Source organism: Homarus americanus, unplaced genomic scaffold, assembly GCF_018991925.1.
Source record: "Homarus americanus isolate GMGI-L3 unplaced genomic scaffold, GMGI_Hamer_2.0 scaffold25827, whole genome shotgun sequence".
Classification (NCBI taxonomy): Eukaryota; Metazoa; Arthropoda; class Malacostraca; order Decapoda; family Nephropidae; genus Homarus; species Homarus americanus.
In genome coordinates this window covers 1,837,867-1,855,166 of record NW_024738300.1, presented here as the reverse complement: position 1 = coordinate 1,855,166, position 17,300 = coordinate 1,837,867, and the positions used below count along the sequence as shown (strand labels likewise).

At 43.6% G+C, this 17,300-nt stretch overlaps 1 protein-coding gene across 1 annotated transcript in view; it reads left to right on the top strand.

Moving 5' to 3' along the window:
• Positions 1-16,433, top strand: part of LOC121873912 (glutamate receptor ionotropic, delta-2-like) — a 36,889-nt gene extending 20,456 nt beyond the window's left edge. Inside the window, exons 5-10 of the mRNA XM_042377790.1 lie at positions 1,772-2,010; positions 3,041-3,225; positions 3,951-4,187; positions 4,454-4,632; positions 4,772-4,934; positions 16,016-16,433. Coding sequence (XP_042233724.1) covers positions 1,772-2,010; positions 3,041-3,225; positions 3,951-4,187; positions 4,454-4,632; positions 4,772-4,934; positions 16,016-16,123 — 1,111 coding nt within the window. The 3' untranslated portion in view covers positions 16,124-16,433. The remainder of the gene's footprint in view (positions 1-1,771; positions 2,011-3,040; positions 3,226-3,950; positions 4,188-4,453; positions 4,633-4,771; positions 4,935-16,015) is intronic.
• The last annotated feature ends 867 nt before the right edge of the window (positions 16,434-17,300 follow it).

Here is a 17,300-nt window from a genome sequence, read left to right as displayed (position 1 = left end):
CGCTGTGAGGGGGGGTTGGAGACAGCGAGGAGCTCAGTCACCCTCTGGAAACGGGCAGAGAAGGGTGCGCTGAACTCTACTCCCCACAAATGCCCAGAACATGCCGTATACCTTGGGAATCCTTTAAAACAAGGTCGCACATGAATGGCACGAAACACACAATGCACTAAGCACTTCACAGAAAATCACTGTCACTGACACTGCTCAAAGTTGCTAAATTCTTCGAGGACGGGTGGCGGTTGGCGGTTGGTTGACACAGGGAAGGAGTCCATAAGCCAGCTTTCCACAAACTTGCACTATCACTCGTAATAATCCAGTAAAACTACGCACTGCGCCATGTTAGGTTCTGAATAATAAGTTCTATATACAGGAGAGAACACAAACACCTGTATAGTTTTGTAGGTTCGGTTTACTGGATAAGAGTATGTACACAAAGGGGAGTAGTGCTCTCCTCAGCTAGGCTCCTTGTCAACTGCTATAGACGACGTATGGCAAGTGATACATTAGCAGCTTCCATACGTCGCCAGGCACATTAATTAAGCATGTGGGATATGGTAATAACATTGCCACACGCTGCTAGCTAGGCTGAATAAATAATACATAAATGGAGCACATACATAATATACATACATAATATATAATCCAGCATACATAATATACATACACCCCTCCCCTGCCTCCCTCCCAAAACCTCCAATGTACTTCCAACCCCCTAACCCTCCCACCCAACAACACGTCAAGTCCCTCTCTCTCCTCCCTCCTGTTAGCTACTGTGTGGTTCAAGTTTGTGATCCTTTCCTAGTGAATGCTTGGTGGAAGTCAGTGGTGTTTATGCTGACCTTCCAATTAGATAATAAGTGCACTTTTTAATGTCTTGTACCATTTCATTGATATTGATACTGAATCAGTTTATTTAGCCAGAAAAATACAGATACAGAGTCGATAATAATAACACTATTGACATGGCTGAGCCAATTGAGAGCCGGAGCTCTGGCCCCTGATTTATACTGTATATTTATCTCAAAGAAGTATTATGTACCATTTAGTATCATCTGGAATAGTACACATAACATGGTGTTAGTAAGAACATAGCAGAATATTACCACTATTATCACTTGGTTTTTCTTTATTCTATTCTATTATTTTTTACATTTATATTATAAATATATACATATTTTACAGTGGAGTTGATATACATTGATACGATAAGGGAGGGAAGCAATACAACATTAAGGTGAAACTAGAGGACAGAAACTGTCAATATCATGTCATGACGGCAAATATATAATTATTGCATTGGTTATTTCTCTCTATCTTCATGACAATATATGATATAATGGTTCTGCTAGTACAATAAAAGTAGGAATATAAGGGAAGTATTACAAAAATATTAATACTTAGACGACAAACATTTTTAAGAAATGTAAATAAGGTAGATTTAATTTGGCGTTTCCTCTGCCCTTTCTTCCAGGATTGTTTAATGCACAATTGTGAACACTTAAAGATTATCTCGCGCAGTTTTAACTGATGTCTACCCTACTTAAAAAGCTAAGCATAGCAATATCTCTGTTGTCCAGCTCTGTGTCTTTTGGGATAAGTTTGGGCGAGACCGGTGTTGTGATAGGCGACACACGCACACACACACACACACACACACACACACACACACACACACACACACACACACACACACACAGGCAGTTTCCTTGCAAATAAGTCTCATAAGATAAATGGGACTTCTTTTACTCCTTTCGCATTTACTACAAAACAGTTTCGAACATCGGGCTGAGCCTGAACTTACTTGGGGTCTTGAGAAGAACGGAACTTTCAACGGTATGATTGGTCAGCTTCAACGAGAAGAGACGGACTTCTGCACCATAGCTGGTCCTACACCAGAACGCCTGAAAGTTGTAGATTACCTGAGGGGATATCCCTCAGACCCGATGACTGTGACGTCTCTGAAGCCTTCGCTGCTGCCTCAACATCTCTCATTAATAAGACCTTTTGAAGGTTTGTACAACATACAATAGATGACAATATGAGAACACTTATCATATACCACCAGATGGTCAGACTAAAATCTTAAGGACGGAAGAAAATGAACAGTTAGAACTCTTAAGATGTCAGAATTAAATATATGAAAAAATAGTCCATATAGAGAAAGGTTCTTTGTAAAGTTGTATAAAGATATGGAAGCAGATGTTACACCTTTGCTGTATTATAGTGCATCAAGCTGGCTCTCCCGAGCAAAATAATCATCTTCTTTAATGACAATAATAAGAGTGATGTAAATTTATTATATGATGAATACTTTAATCAGTAATTTGCATATTTAGAAAATTTTGAAAATTTAAAATTTAATATGGAGCTGATCGCTGTATACATCTGATCGCTTTACATATGCAGTTTCCATATACTCCTACCGCTAACACTGTCTTAAGATTAATATCATCTGATCAAGAACACTTACGGTAGCTTGTTACGACAGGCACTTAATTTAGAATATCTGCCTAAACTTTGGTTGTATGTCACATAGACGTTTTCCATTTTTTCACACAATGACACCAACCCTCTTCTAACTAGTGTATAAGTATAATTGTGCAAAGCGGGAATTTATGGTGTTCATATCAAGAAGACGAAGTTGATAGCAGAAATGGAACTACGAGTCAATATTTCGTCATGACTGCTATTCGGAAAACTTTGTGCCAGAAGGTAAGGTCAAACAACAAACTAATACAACTCGGTGATTTGTTTCACAATTTGATTTTTTAAAATTGTTTTTGTACGATTTTCTTAGTTTTTAAGAAGATTAACAGTTGATGAAAGCTTTAATTTGAATGTTATAACAAAACACATACGAAATTTAAATGTAAAAATAATTTTCCTTTTGGTATTTCACTAAACCAATACCATCTTTACTAAGGTATTAGGATCTTGGTAGTAAACAATCCGTTTCGATGTCTCTGAGATTTGCGTACTAAGAATTCTATTGACTGTAACTATATAACTCTATTAGTAATCATAATCTTCTTCATTCCAGGAGAACTGTGGGGGGCACTGCTGGCAAGCGTGGTAGCGTGGGGGGTACTCATGTGGCTGATGCAGAGAGCATGGCAGTGGGTGGTAAGAGGTCGAGGCGTTAAGTTCAGTACTGCCCTCCTGTACGGCTGGGGGGCCCTCCTGGAGCAGCCGCCTCCCAACCCTTCTGTCAGCGACTCAGGACGAGTAATACATTATATTTCGCACTAATTAGGGAGAATAGCCGAATGAGCCTTAATAACATAACTGAAGCTTTCGGCAAACAAGAATTTTTTTGTATTTAAGACGTCATTTACCATTATAAGACAGCCAAAGTATAAGTAAACAACTAAAGCAAGTTAGTTAAGGTTAGGCTAGGTTTCTACGAAAATTTTTATTTATTTATTAAAATTATGTACTTGGCCGTTTATGGTCAAGCATAATTAAAAAAACAGAAGTCATACACACACAAACATATATATATATATATATATATATATATATATATATATATATATATATATATATATATATATATATATATATATATATATATATATATATATATATATATATTGAAAGTATACACCCCAGTCCACACTCAAGGTACAGATGACAGCGTCATCACCCTACTATCATAACCCTCCCATGCATATATCCCAAATTATGTACGCATTAACATTCATCTATTAATTATATAATGTCCTTAATTTACTCGTTTCTTAAGCATAACGTGAAATTGATCACAAGAACATTATGTGATTATTTATCCTGTACGTGTAGCTCTTAAGGGTGTGGTGGCTCATCTGGCCATCACCTTCAGTAAGCAATTGCCTTAATAATGATTATGTGATCAACTTAATATCAACACACTACATGAAAGTTCTTGTAATAATGTAAATCTCTTTCCATAATCTTCACTGTATTCATAGCTGTTGGTGGGTTGGTGGCTGGTGTTCTGTCTGGTCATCACCACGGGCTTCCGTTCATCATTGATCGCTCACTTGACAGTCCAGGGTAAGACGGTGCCCATAGAAAGCTTCGAGGACCTAGTGAAGCTAAACAACTGGAAGTGGGGCACTGAGCCCTGGCTACTTAAAGGCGTACCCTATGATTATTTCTCAAAGCACACCGACCCAGTCGTACAGACGATATTTAAGCATATGGAGGTTAGCCTTTGTCACATAATTGCACGTTTATTGTATGAGAGGATTTACTATTACCATACACATGTCACACACCAGTGCATATAAATCACTGAATACATTCACGAGCAATTATTCACGAATTTTTCAGAACACAATATCTGGAAGTGAACACTGAAAATCTTACCTCCTTTTCCGATAAGTCCACCCTTATAGGCTATCATTGTATATGAAGATATATTATCAACTGTTGTGTAATATAAGGTTCCAAAGAAGTTTATATTTTGCAGAAAGTATCGGCTGAGGAGGGGCTGCAGAAAGTAAAAGCTGGCGGCTACTCTTTAATTGACTGGGAGAATTACCTCTCCATCGTCATAGCTTCCTACTACACTGATGACCGTGGCAACACGCCCTTCTATATCAGTAAGCAGGGCATCTCCATAATGGCTGCATTTGGGTGGGGCTTTAGGTGAGTCGCATGTATTATTCATTAAGATGAGGGAATAAAAACATCGCCTTCGTGTTAAGATTCTAATAATGTATATTACTGTTATATGTTATGTGCACTATTTAATGCTAACTTAAAAAGTTGTACTTCAATTTTCTAGGAAAGGTGCACCATTCTATCGACGTTTTAGTCAGCTGATGTTTCGATTGGAAGATGCAGGAGTTATAAACCACTGGACTAAGGAGGTGATAGCCATGCGTGTGAAGGAGAACAGGGCTGCTGCACACTTGGTAATTCAGGAATTCCTCGGGGATATGACACAGGTGAATGAGACTAGTTACAAGGAAAGCTTAGTTTCACAATGAAGGGGAGAACCAGGGAAAACACAAACATCTTGACTAAGTTGGGTTTCTTTCATCACTTACGTTTTGGGAAAATCATTTTCCATCATCTGAGCCGAGAAAACAAACAAAATTACAGGTTATATACAAGAGAAACGAAACATTATTGTAAAATTTTCCTTCTGCAAATTTTTAAAAGAGAATTATAATTTAAAACCAATAAAAATGACGGGAGACCTACGTACAAAACTAAAATCAGAAGAAACTAAAACAAACAGAGGTTATTACCTTAATTGGGTCGAGCCTTAGTGTGAAAAACACAACAATGCACAGGAACCCATATCACCAAACTTGTGATATGGTTTCCTGTGAAGCCATCCATATTATCAGTATAGGAAAATATAACACTTGTCCTAATATGAGCTCACAATAACCCAATAAATAGTCAAGACCCGTGCACGTCCCTGTATACACCGGGCGTCACAACAAATAGTGATATGACCTCACCAGCGAAGGAGTTGCTTAGGTCAAGGGTCTCCCCTCTCTGTGTTTAAGCCCAGTCTCCTCCCGTAAAAAACACGAACTTGGACGGATCCTTACCTCAGCAGCCTCTCAGCAAATATATTCATAAAAATAGTTTAGTGGATTGAAACTTCACAAAATAATCAGTAAATATCATAACGGCCTGACATCATCAAAGCCCAATCAACATGCACATACAAAAGACCTAATTTATGTGAGAACCGAGGAACCACTCATGACTTGTCAGGGGAGGAGGGGGGCTCAACAACTGATTCCTTATACTTTACTCCTGAGTTCATAAGCCGTACGTGCTTCCTCCACCGTACTCGTAACCGTGTTCGACGACACTGGCCCAGAATATACCATTACAGTAAAATTACACCACATGTATTACAACTCCACGTCCAGGGTGTAAGATCAACCATTAGGGTCATCGACCTCACACCAGGACTTGGGTAAACAAACGGTGTACCTCCAATTCAGCCCATCTTGAATAACCAACTCGGCCCACACATTTCTAACTCGGTCCACCTTGCACACTTCAAACAAGTAGCTGACTAGAGTTTCACTGAAACACGAAGCGTGTTCTTTTCTTATCACTATCTAAACCCTACTGGCCAATACCTTATAATAATCTCGGAGGTAAACGTCACGATTTATTCTCCAACCTATAGCCTTCCTTCGGCCAATATTATTCTTTAAATAACTATTTATCCATTTGGGGTCATTGTTATTTGGTCTAAGTTATATGTATGGTATGATCTGACTTTGTGCATTAAGTAACTCATTATTTAAATTGTTATAGAACTCGTAAACATCAGATCTGTGATCAGGTTATCCTCAACCGTCGAGATTGCTACCAACTCTGTTTGTAGGGTGGAGTAGTCATTAGAAAGTCTCCATAGGAGGGTCTGACCTTGGGTGTAGAAGGCCGCTCCGGATCTATGATGTTTTGGGTCCACCGAGCCAGTTCGTCTGTGAAGTATGATGCTGCATCAGCCGGTGTCTCGGTGGCTATGACTTCCTGGGGTATTCTTTTGAGGTCCTCCTTCTGGAGGTTGGCTTTGCTATCACCTAGTTCTGTGATTTTGAATGTGGCTGGTAGAGGGCTCCATGGTGGTGGACCTACATAATCTCTGTCTCGTATGCCATGGATGTTCTTGACGAGTGTTTCTGCTTGCAGGTGCCCGATGACCTCGCTTGCCTCGTGCGACCAGGAGGCCCCTCGCACTCTGTGGTGGAGGTGGAGGGAGGCACTGATTCGCGTTTTGGCAGCTGTGGGCTTATCTGTTCTACAGATTTTGGCGAGGAGACCGGCTGTCACCTGCTTGACTCGTACTGCCAGGGGTGGTAGTTCAGTTTCCATTTGCAAATTGCAAATGCTGGTCTACATGGTTCATCCAAGCATGGTCCTGAGAGCATTATTTTGGATAACTTCTACCTTAGCTATCTGGTCTTCTCTCAGTCCAATGAGCGCTGGAGCACTGTAATCTACCAGTGATCTGATGGCGGCCGTGTAGTACGCTTTGAGCACGTGTATGTTCGCTCCTGCGGTTGTGCTGGTGAGCGACCTCATTATATTGTGTCTGCTCTTCAACCTGTGCCTGAAATACTCGAGTTGCGGCTTGAAAGTGAGTTTCTGGTCGAACCAGATTCCAAGACACTGGTGGGTGTTGGTCCAGACTGCCGGCGTGTTTTGTATGGAGAGCATCTTGTCTGGTGTGTCTGTGCAGATGGCCATCGCTTTCGACTTGGCTGGATTTATCTTGAGTCCAAGTCTGTTGCACTCCTCTTCTATAAGTTGGAGTGGGTGTTGCGTGTTGACTAGTCTGTTTGCTCCTCTTACTATGAGCTGTAAGTCGTCTGCATAGCAAAGGAGCTTGGCTGTTTTTCTGAAAGGTAGTCTAACTAGATTTTCCATCAGGACATTGAACAGCGTTGGACTGAAAATGCCTCCTTGTGGGGTTCCGTTTTCGTGGACCCTGTATCTTGATGTTGCCCCCGGAAAGCGTCCTTTGTTCTCTATTTGTGTAAGGTAGTTCTGGATCAACCCCAGCAACCTTCCTTTGACGCCTTTTTCGCGAGCGTCGTTATAATGGCCAGTGGATTTGCGAGTTCGAAGGCCTTCTCCAGGTCGAGGAAAGACCACCAAAGCTGGTTTATTGTCCACTGTGCTGAGTATCTCGGCGATGTTGTTGCCTGTGTCGGTGTTCTCGGTGTAAGCAAAAATGTGAGGGTGTGGGCTGCCTACTTTCCACTTGAGTCTGTTGAGAGCCATTCTTTCTCCCGTCTTCGCTATGCAGCTGAGAAGGGAGATGGGTTCGGTTTGTCTGGTTCTCTGGGCTTCGGAATGGGCTGTATATCTGCCTTCTTCCATTCCGGTGGAAGTCTTTGTGCTGTCCACGAAGCATTGATGACTTGTAGCAAGGCCTCGTGCCCGGCTTCTCCGGCATGGGAAAGCATGGAGTAGGTTATCCTGTCGGCCCCTGGTGCTGTGTCCTTGCTTCGTTTTATCGACTTCTGGAGTTCTTGCTGGTTGAAGGTCTGTCGGTGTCATCTTCACTGTTGCAGGCCTCTTCGATCATCTGGAGTCTGGTCTGTCGCAGACGCCGTTGTGTCTCCTCCGCATGTCTCGGGAGGTTTTTCGTTGCTGCTCGGTCAGAGAACAGTTTTGCAAGTCTCTCGGCTTCCTCTTCTGGGTTGGGATGGGTTGGTGGTGGTGGTGTTGCCTTCCCAGATGCCCTTCGGATCTGGGCCCACATTTTGCCGAGGGAGGTGTGCTCGTTCAGTTCGGAGCACCACTTGAGCCAGCTTTGTGCTTTTGATTTCTTCCTTCTCTTCCCTGGTATCCTTGACTATGACTTGCAGGAGATGTCTGTTTGTTTCCGTGGGATGTCTTCTGTAGTTTCTTCGGGCCATGTTCACTCTGTGGTTGAGTTCTTTCACCCTAGGACAGTAGTACCAGTAATCCTTGTACTGTCTTGATGTGGGTTTTGTTTTTGGAATAGCCTCTTCTGCCGCTCGCCTCGACCAATTGTTGGTGGAGGGTTGTCTCGTCCACGGGTGCACCACCGGCCGGCTGTGATTTGGCGCGCCACTTAGCCAGGTGTTTCCTATAGAGTCCCCAGTCCGCCTTTTGGGTATTGTATCTCCATCTTGGGGGGGTGGAGTGGGGAGTTTGTTCACCTTCAGTGTTGTTAGGGTGGCAAAGTGGTCGCTGGTCAGCGTGGGGTGTAGCTGCCAGGAGGCCGAAGGCTGTAGTGCACTGGAGACTAAGATTATATCCAGCCTTCCTCCCCTAATGTGGGTGAGCTCTCCGGTGTTCAGGAGGCAGATCTCGTGTGTGTCTTGAAAGGTGGTGTATAGGTGTAGGCCGTCTTTATTTATGGGGCTTACCGAGCTTAGGAAGGGATGATGTGCATTGAAATCCCCTCCCATGAGTGTGGCGTGGTCAGCGGCTGAAGCGAATAATTGAGTCACCTCCAGTAAGCCTCTTGGGTTCTTGTAGATGTTGCGGACAGTTATTTCCCATTCTTGGAGGGTTACTTTGACGGCCTGTGTCTCAATGTTTTCCCCACATGGCAAATGCTGCATGACCTCGGAGGAGGGTATGCTCGACTTGACCAAGATCATGCATCCTCTTGTCGACGCCTGAGTGAAATGCCTCCAGTATGTCTTGTAGCCACTGAATTTGAAACAGTTGTGTTCTTGTAGGAGTGTTTCTTGAAGTAGTATATTGTCAAGCTTGACCTTGGCTGCTGCTTCTTGCAGGAGGTGTTTTTTGTTTTTGATGCCTTAGTGTTTTCCACCACTGTTTCATCGGGGACTTCTGGTGGTCCTCGATTGATATGTTCAGGTCTGATTCCGACTGGATCAGGTTCATATCTTCTTGTTCTGTGGTGGTTTTGCCTTCTGGGCCGTGGTTTGATTCATGAGAACTGAAACGCCCAGTTTCTTTCTGGGAGCTGACGGTATCTTTGGTTCCCTGGTGGCCTTTTCCGGTGTAGAGTGTACCTCGGCTGTCACTCGTGTGGGGGCCGGTATGGTGTCTTCCACTGTGGTAGCTGGAGCTGTGGCGACTTGCCCGAGGACGCTTCCCATGAGTATGTGGAGCTGTGTAGGCTGAATCTTGTGGCCCAGTAGTCCGGCTAGGCCCTCCGCGAAGGTTGTCAGTACCTTAGCTAGGTCTGATAAGTGTATCATTCCTTCTGGTGCCTTGTCTGCTGCGTTGTCTGCTGCTTGGTGGCTGAGGTGTGGCCGTAGTGAGGGTGTTGACCGGAGGAGGTTGGCTTTGTTGTTTTGGCCTTTGGGTTCCCCACACGAAGGTTGGTGGGGCCTGGGACCCTCTTTGTCCTCTCGGAGCATCCAGGGTTCCAGGCGTGGTGGTTGCCCCCACAGTTGGCACAGTTGGGGGCAATTTTTTCCTCATTCTTCAACTTGGTGAGGCAGGAATGTGTGCCGTGCTTCTGCGTGCAGACGGCACAGATTTCCTTGTACATGCACCTCGTCTGATGGTGCCCGTATTTCTGGCATCTGAAGCACCACAGGGGCTCCGGAACGGAGGGCCTCATTTCGTAGATCCCCCAGGTTTTGAGGTCTATGGTGCTGGGGGGATCGACCGTAGTGCGTTATGAGCACTTGTTTTGTGGTGGCCGTCTTGTCGGACGGGGGAGAGCATCTCTCGGCTTTCAGGATCTTCGGATGGTTCTCCAGGGGTTCGACGGGTAGCTCCTTTGGGCATCGGAGGACTACCGACTTCATCAGTTTCTGGGCGGGGTCCAGCTTGGTTGATGCAACGGTGATGGTATTTTTCAGGTAAGTGCTGAGGGTGGTGGCGGAGTCCTTGTCTTTGGGGTAAATGATCATCTCCCTCTTTTGGTTGGGCCGCACTGAGAAATTGGCCAGTGGATTTAGTTTTTCGATCTCTGTGATGGCGGCATATGTCGTTTTCGTGTCCGTTTTCGAGATCCAGAATTTTGGCAGTGACGTTGGGGGTGAGCTGGTGGTGGTGATGGGTGCCTTTTGGGCAGCTTGACGGATTTCGTTTCCCGAAAATGCACGTCGGCGATTTTTTGTTTTCTACCTTCGTCCAGTTGTCGTCCTCAGTGGCAGTGGTGGTGTTGTTGGTGGCGGTGGCAGTGGTGTGGATGGCGTTATTCTTGGTTTTCAGGGCCTCGTGGAAGGCCCGCAGCTGGTTCGCTTTCTCTGTGAGGAGCCTGTCGTGGTTCGGGTCGTCGGGTTGGCGGTTCAGGCGGGAGTCGCGGTTAGGAGGGCGTGCGCACTCCATAACCGGTGGTTAAGTGGTGTTTTCTTCTTCTTTGGAGGTTTTTCTGTTGTTCGGAGCCTACCTATTCCGGTTGAGTAAGTAGCAGAAGAATTTCAACACTCCCCACAGGCACTTGATGGCCGGGTGGTCGTAGAGTGGTTACTGAGCTTCTCTCCGGGAGCGCCGTTTGGAGAAACCTACTTCCTAGTGTATGTGACTGCTCACTTATAGACGTGAGCTAAGTGTGCCTATTGGGTAAGGATGGGGATTGCTACCCTCTTTCCAGGTGGACCCGCACGATCACGGTTTTCCTGGAAAGACTCGGCTGGGATGGGTTCTTGCTCCAACCCCTTTCGTGTTCACAATCTCCTGGGAGGGAGGTGAACAGTTACAGGGGGGGGGGGGACCGCAGGACGAATACACTTTTGAGGGTGCAGGTCCCTAGGCCAGAGCGAAAAAAGGAAAAATAGTAGTAGAAGGAAAAGAGCTCAAACCACGTCGGGAATGTCACGCTATAGCTGCTCTCCAGCTGGAGTGTGGGTCACTCACACCACCAGTTAGGAGGGCAAACTAATGCTCGATAAGCCGAAAACGCTCATGAGATGTTGTCGACGATGTCAGTGGCGGACGGTCCGGTCAGGAAAGTTGGCCAACAATGGCAGCAGAGAGAGGGCGGTCTTCACAGCTCCGGGTCCGGCAGTCGAGTGCAACACGCTGCAACACAACACAACAAGTCCATCATAATTCACACGGACTCGGAAACGGCCATGCAGGCGCTGCAACACAGTCAACCAAGAGACAACGTCCAAATCATAACCTCGATCCTCACACAGCTACAGGACTTCCAAAGACAAAATCACCCAGTCGTCTTACACTGGGTTCCCAGTCATGTTGGGATCGGGGGAAATGACATGGCAGACGAAGCAGCCAAGGCAGCCACACGTTCTAGAAGCGTACACATTCAAGTTCCAGCAAGCGTGCAACAGATCAAGAACCACCTCAGAAAGACAACCAAGCTCCACATCCAAAAGAGCTTCCTTGACGCATTCAACGCTGATTCCCAATGAGCCAAATGGTACTTGGCGGCTACAAAAGAGGAACCACCATTCGCAGACAAGAAAACACCAAGACAAACCCAAGTTAGCCTTCATCGACTACGACTAGGGTACAAGTGCTCCAGGCAGACGATCGGAAATGTCGTCAGGGAATGCACCTACTGTCAGGAGTCAGCGGCCAACCCACTGGAACACTATCTCCTCGACTGCGAAGTCACACAAAGTCTCCGAAACAGAATTCGAAACTTCCAAGAAGAACACAACACCAGCGGCCACTCTTACCCGAAAAGCCCAAACAAACCACATTCACCACCTTCTCCGGGTCATCACACGATACCCACCACCCAGATAGCTTAGGAAGTATCCTCCCCCAGCAAGTGCGGACCCCAGTTCGGGGGGCGCGCCACTCCGAAACTGATCACGTCCAAGAGTGGGGGTTGGTGGTAAGCGTTCACTGACCGAGGGTCCGCTCACACTTGCAACCTACAGTATCCTTTCATATCTGCAGGTAGGACAACCTCCAATCCCAAATCCGGTCTGGCTGCTCCAGGAGCTCCAGCCGGAACCACCAAACGGGCCGCCTACAGGCAAAGGCCCGTGTCGGACTACGGTCCGATAATCTCAACGACAACAACACTCAACCGTCATATTTTGTGAGGGTGTCGTCGTCAGATCTCCAGGTAAAGTGATCTTAATTGTGAACTAAATATAAAATATATATATATATATATATATATATATATATATATATATATATATATATATATATATATATATATATATATATATATATATATATATATATATATATATATATATATATATATATACACATATATATATATATATATATATAAGAAAAAATATCACCTCTTGCACATATGTACACTAATATATCAATAAGATAAAATGCAAAAATGTGTAAACTTTTACTTCTACTTTTTAGTCAGAATTCGTTAATCTAAGTGGTCCGAGTTGGTTATTCGAGATGGTCCGAGTTGGTTATTCGAGATGGTCCGAGTTGGTTATTCGAGATGGTCCGAGTTGGTTATTCGAGATGGTCCGAGTTGGTATTTGATGGTCCGAGTTGGATGTGGGTCGAGTTGGACTGTAACCAAACAAACCACATACACCCATAGTCGAAGAGAGATGAAGGCACCTAGTAGAAGAATCATCACCGATACTCACCCGGTCTTCAGTAGCAGTACTCTACTCACTAGCACCATGGGAATCCCTGTCTCCTATAGCCCATCAATATTTTCATTCACTCATGCTGCATTCACGGGCAGGGTTTATGCTGTTTACTGTACGCGAGAGGGAGAGTGACAGAGGTAATCCTGCCCAGTTATGTCAAATCACCGCGCAACCAGGTGTACTTGACCCCAGTCTGAAATGAGATTTAGTTTCCCTCACTTTTTGCGATTGTTTCCCATACATTGTATACACTCCTTAGCTGTGGTGTAGTGTAGTGTGTGTCTATACGCCAATCTCAGCGGTTTCCTACAATCATGCGTGGCACGCGTCTGTATTCTGGGAGATCCGGGTAAAACAGGATTGCCCATATGGCTGCGTGCTTTAGCGTGGAACCCAGTGAATCACGTCCAATATAATCCCAGCCGGGAGCATGGAAACCTTGGTCCCGCCAAGCAGTCACCACCAAGTCGGCTACAATAAGAACTGGAATACTCCAACCATTAACCACTGTGATTTCCCTTCCCCTTCCTATCTAACCACTGTATGCAGTTGAATGGAACTTACTTGTGAGTACGGTTGACATCGCCCACAAGTTTTGTGGCCACGTGAGGCATTTTATAGACGCAGAGGATCATGACACCCCTACCTGCCACTGACGAGAGACAGAGAGTAACTCGTTCGTACCTTCAAGCATGCCTCCCTCTCTCAGGAACTACTTAACTTTCTATTTAGATCTTAAAATATTCCCTGATTGTCCTTCATTTCTTTTTAGAGAAAGACTAGCACTATTTTAATATTTGTGCACATCTTGAATTCAGGACACGAACGTCTTCCACTGCTTTCCAGTAATTATTTTAGTTACTCGTGAAGCGCATGATGTCATTCTTCTCATATTTTAATTATTTACTAAGGACACATGTATTATTTTTTTCAAATGGCAAATAATCCAATATAACTTTGGTTAATATTATAGCTGGCTTTTAACTTCATCAACAGTGTATGAATTAGTTTGACAAAATACATTTCGTAGGCCTCATGGCGTCAGTTCCCGACTACCCCGCTTATGTCGCCCACTTATGTTTCCCTGTTTGTTAATCAGTAATTTTCTTTCTAAATTTCAGAATATCATACAAACACATAAAGCTATTGTTCGCCGAGCACCAAGCGGGGAGTCGGCAACTAAGTGAACAGATGAAGCTCATGAGGCATAGGAAACGTATTTTGTCAAATTAATTCATACACTGTTGACGAAGCTAAAAGCCAGCAATAATATTAACAAAGTTATCTTGAGTAATTTTTCATTTGAAAATATGTTACGTGTATCCTTAGATAATTGAAACATGAGAATAATGTCAGCATGCACTCACGAATTATAGTTATTAACACAATTACGGGAAAACCTCGGAGGACATTCGTGTCCGGAATTAAAAACGTAAATAAATATTAGAATAGCGTTAGTCTTTCCCCCAAAAGAAGTAAAAGACAATCAGGAGATATTTTAAAAATAAATTAGTTCTGTGGGCGATTGGCATCTGCCACAGGCAGAAGTGTCCTCACCTGTTGCGCAGATAGAACGCCACACCTGGCGATGTAGGCGATGTCAACCGTTACTCACAAGTAAGTCCAATCCAATCGCAAATATTGTTTAGATAGGACGGGAAAGGGAAACCACAGTGGTTAATGGGTGGATTATTCCAGGTCTTAGTGGAGCCGACTTGGTGGTTGTGGTGGTGGTAGACTGGGCTACAGCACATGGTGGTAGACTGCTTAATGGAACTACGGCATGGAGGCTAGTGACTGGACTATTCACGGGGTCCTACACTGAAGCATGCAGACATACGGATAACCTGTTTTCACCCGGATCTTCCATGGATATAGAGAGATGCGTGCCACACAAGCATGTAGGAAAACCACTGAGATTGGCACAAAGCTGACACTACACTACACCACAGCTAAGGAGTGTACTGTATACAATATATGGGGAACTGTTGCATAAAATGAGGGAAACTAGATCTGTCTTCTGACTGGGGTAAGGTACACCAGGTTGTAAGGTGATCTGACTTAACTGGCCAGGATTACCTCCTCACGTATAGTTAATGGGAGAGAAAAACTGCTCCTGGGTGCAGCATAAGTGAATTGAATTATTGATGGCTCTGGGAGACAGGAATTCCCATGGTGCTAGTGAATACTGTATACCCACCGAGTATCGGTGCTGATTCTTCTATTAGGTACCTTCACCTCTCATCAACTATGGGTGTATGTGGTTTGTCTAACCAAGTCCTGGTGTGAGGTCGACGACCCTGATGGTTGATCTTACACTCTGGACGTGGGAGTACTTTTTAAAGCACTGTAATGGTGTATTTTGGGGCAGTGTCGTTGAGCACGGTTACGGGTATGGTGGAGGAAGCACTCATGACTTATGAACTCAAGAGTAACTAATAAGAATCAGTTGGTTAGCTGCTCCCGACGAGACATGAGTAGTTTCCCGTTTCTTACATAATCTTGAGTCTTATGTATGTGCGTGATAATTAGGCTCTGATGATACCAGGCCATTATGACTGATCCAGGTTTATATGCAGGTTATCATTTGCCATCCATGATCGTTGTAAAGTATATCTAATCTCTTATTCTAAGACTTACAACTCTCTTATACAGCTTCAGCTATCAGAGGATGAGTTTAATTCCATTACAAGACAAGCAAATAAATTTTTGATGATCCTATAACAAAAGATATTCTTGTACTATTTACTCTTCATTTACTTGATGTTAATAATGTGGAAAATCTCAAACAGACCTAACTAATAATTTCCTAGTGATTAATATTATTTAGTGGGGTTTTGAGACCACTATACTATACATACACATATATATACATGTATATACATATACATGTATATACATATATATATATATATATATATATATATATATATATATATATATATATATATATATATATATATATATATATATATATATATACTTAACAAGTATTATTACTAATGGTTACCACACAATTTCGACAGGATGGAAGGAAAGAAATGTCCTTGGGGCTGCACCACCTACAAGGTGCATTCTATCTTCTCTTTTTGGGCATTGGCATCGCCTTCCTCATTCTTCTGGGGGGAAATTAACCCAATAACGCTCCCAGTACAGTAGCAACTCATGCTGACAGGCGGTGCAGGAAGGAATACGTCAACCATCCTAGTTCTACTTGTGAGCAGGGCGGTGCCCTTCTGAGAGCCGAGTTAGTGAAGGTCAAGGACGAAAACTTTAAATTAAAGGAAGTGATAGCGAGGATGAAGGAGGAAGACACGAGACAAGGAAAGTCCGTGTCTGACAAAAACTCAGGTGAATGGAAGGAAGTGAAAAGAAAAACGACCAAACTGGTGGTGAGAAAAGACACATAAGAACATAAGAAGAACATAAGAAAATAAGGTTGGCAGCTCCTGTCGAGAGTTACTACCACTCTCTATCATCCATGAATCTATCTAGCCTCCTTTTAAAACTGTCCAGCTTCCCATCACTTCTACAAAGTTGCTAAGCTTGTTCCACTCGTCCACCACCCTATTTGTGAACCAGTTTCTTACTATTTCCCTCCTAACCCTAAACTTATTCAACTTAAATCCATTGCTACAAGTCCTATCCTGCTCGGATATTATGAGAACTTTATCTATATCGCCTTTATTGATTCCTTTCACCCACTTAAATACTTCTATCATATCTCCCCGCACTCTTCGTCTTTCTAGGGAATACAAGTTTAGTTTCTTTAACCTATCTTGATATGGAAGGTTTCTAAGCCCAGGAATTATTTTCGTCATTCTTCGCTGCACCGACTCCAGTGAATTGATATCCATTCTATAATAAGGGCACCAGAACTGAACCGCATACTCAAGGTGCAGCCTGACTAGCGCAAGACATAGTTGCTATAAGACCTCTGCACTGCTTTCGATTCAGTGGATGATTTGGTATATCTTGACTTTCGCAAAGCCTTCGACAGGTGTCCCCACGAAAACTAATAAGAAAAGTTGAGGGTCGTGGCATTGGAGGAGATATTCTAAAATGGATTAGGGCGTGGTTAAAGGACAAGAAACAGAGAGTGAGCATTACCGGCACGAAATCCGATTGGAGTATCGTCACACGTCACAAGGCTCAGTACTTGGACCATTATTATTTATTATAGACATAAACGGAATAGGTATCGGCGTTGACAGCAACATAAGTAAATTTGCTGATGATACTAAAATAGGACGTGTAATTAAATCTGATGAGGCCTCCGTAAAACTACAGGAAGATCTAAAAAAAAAAATT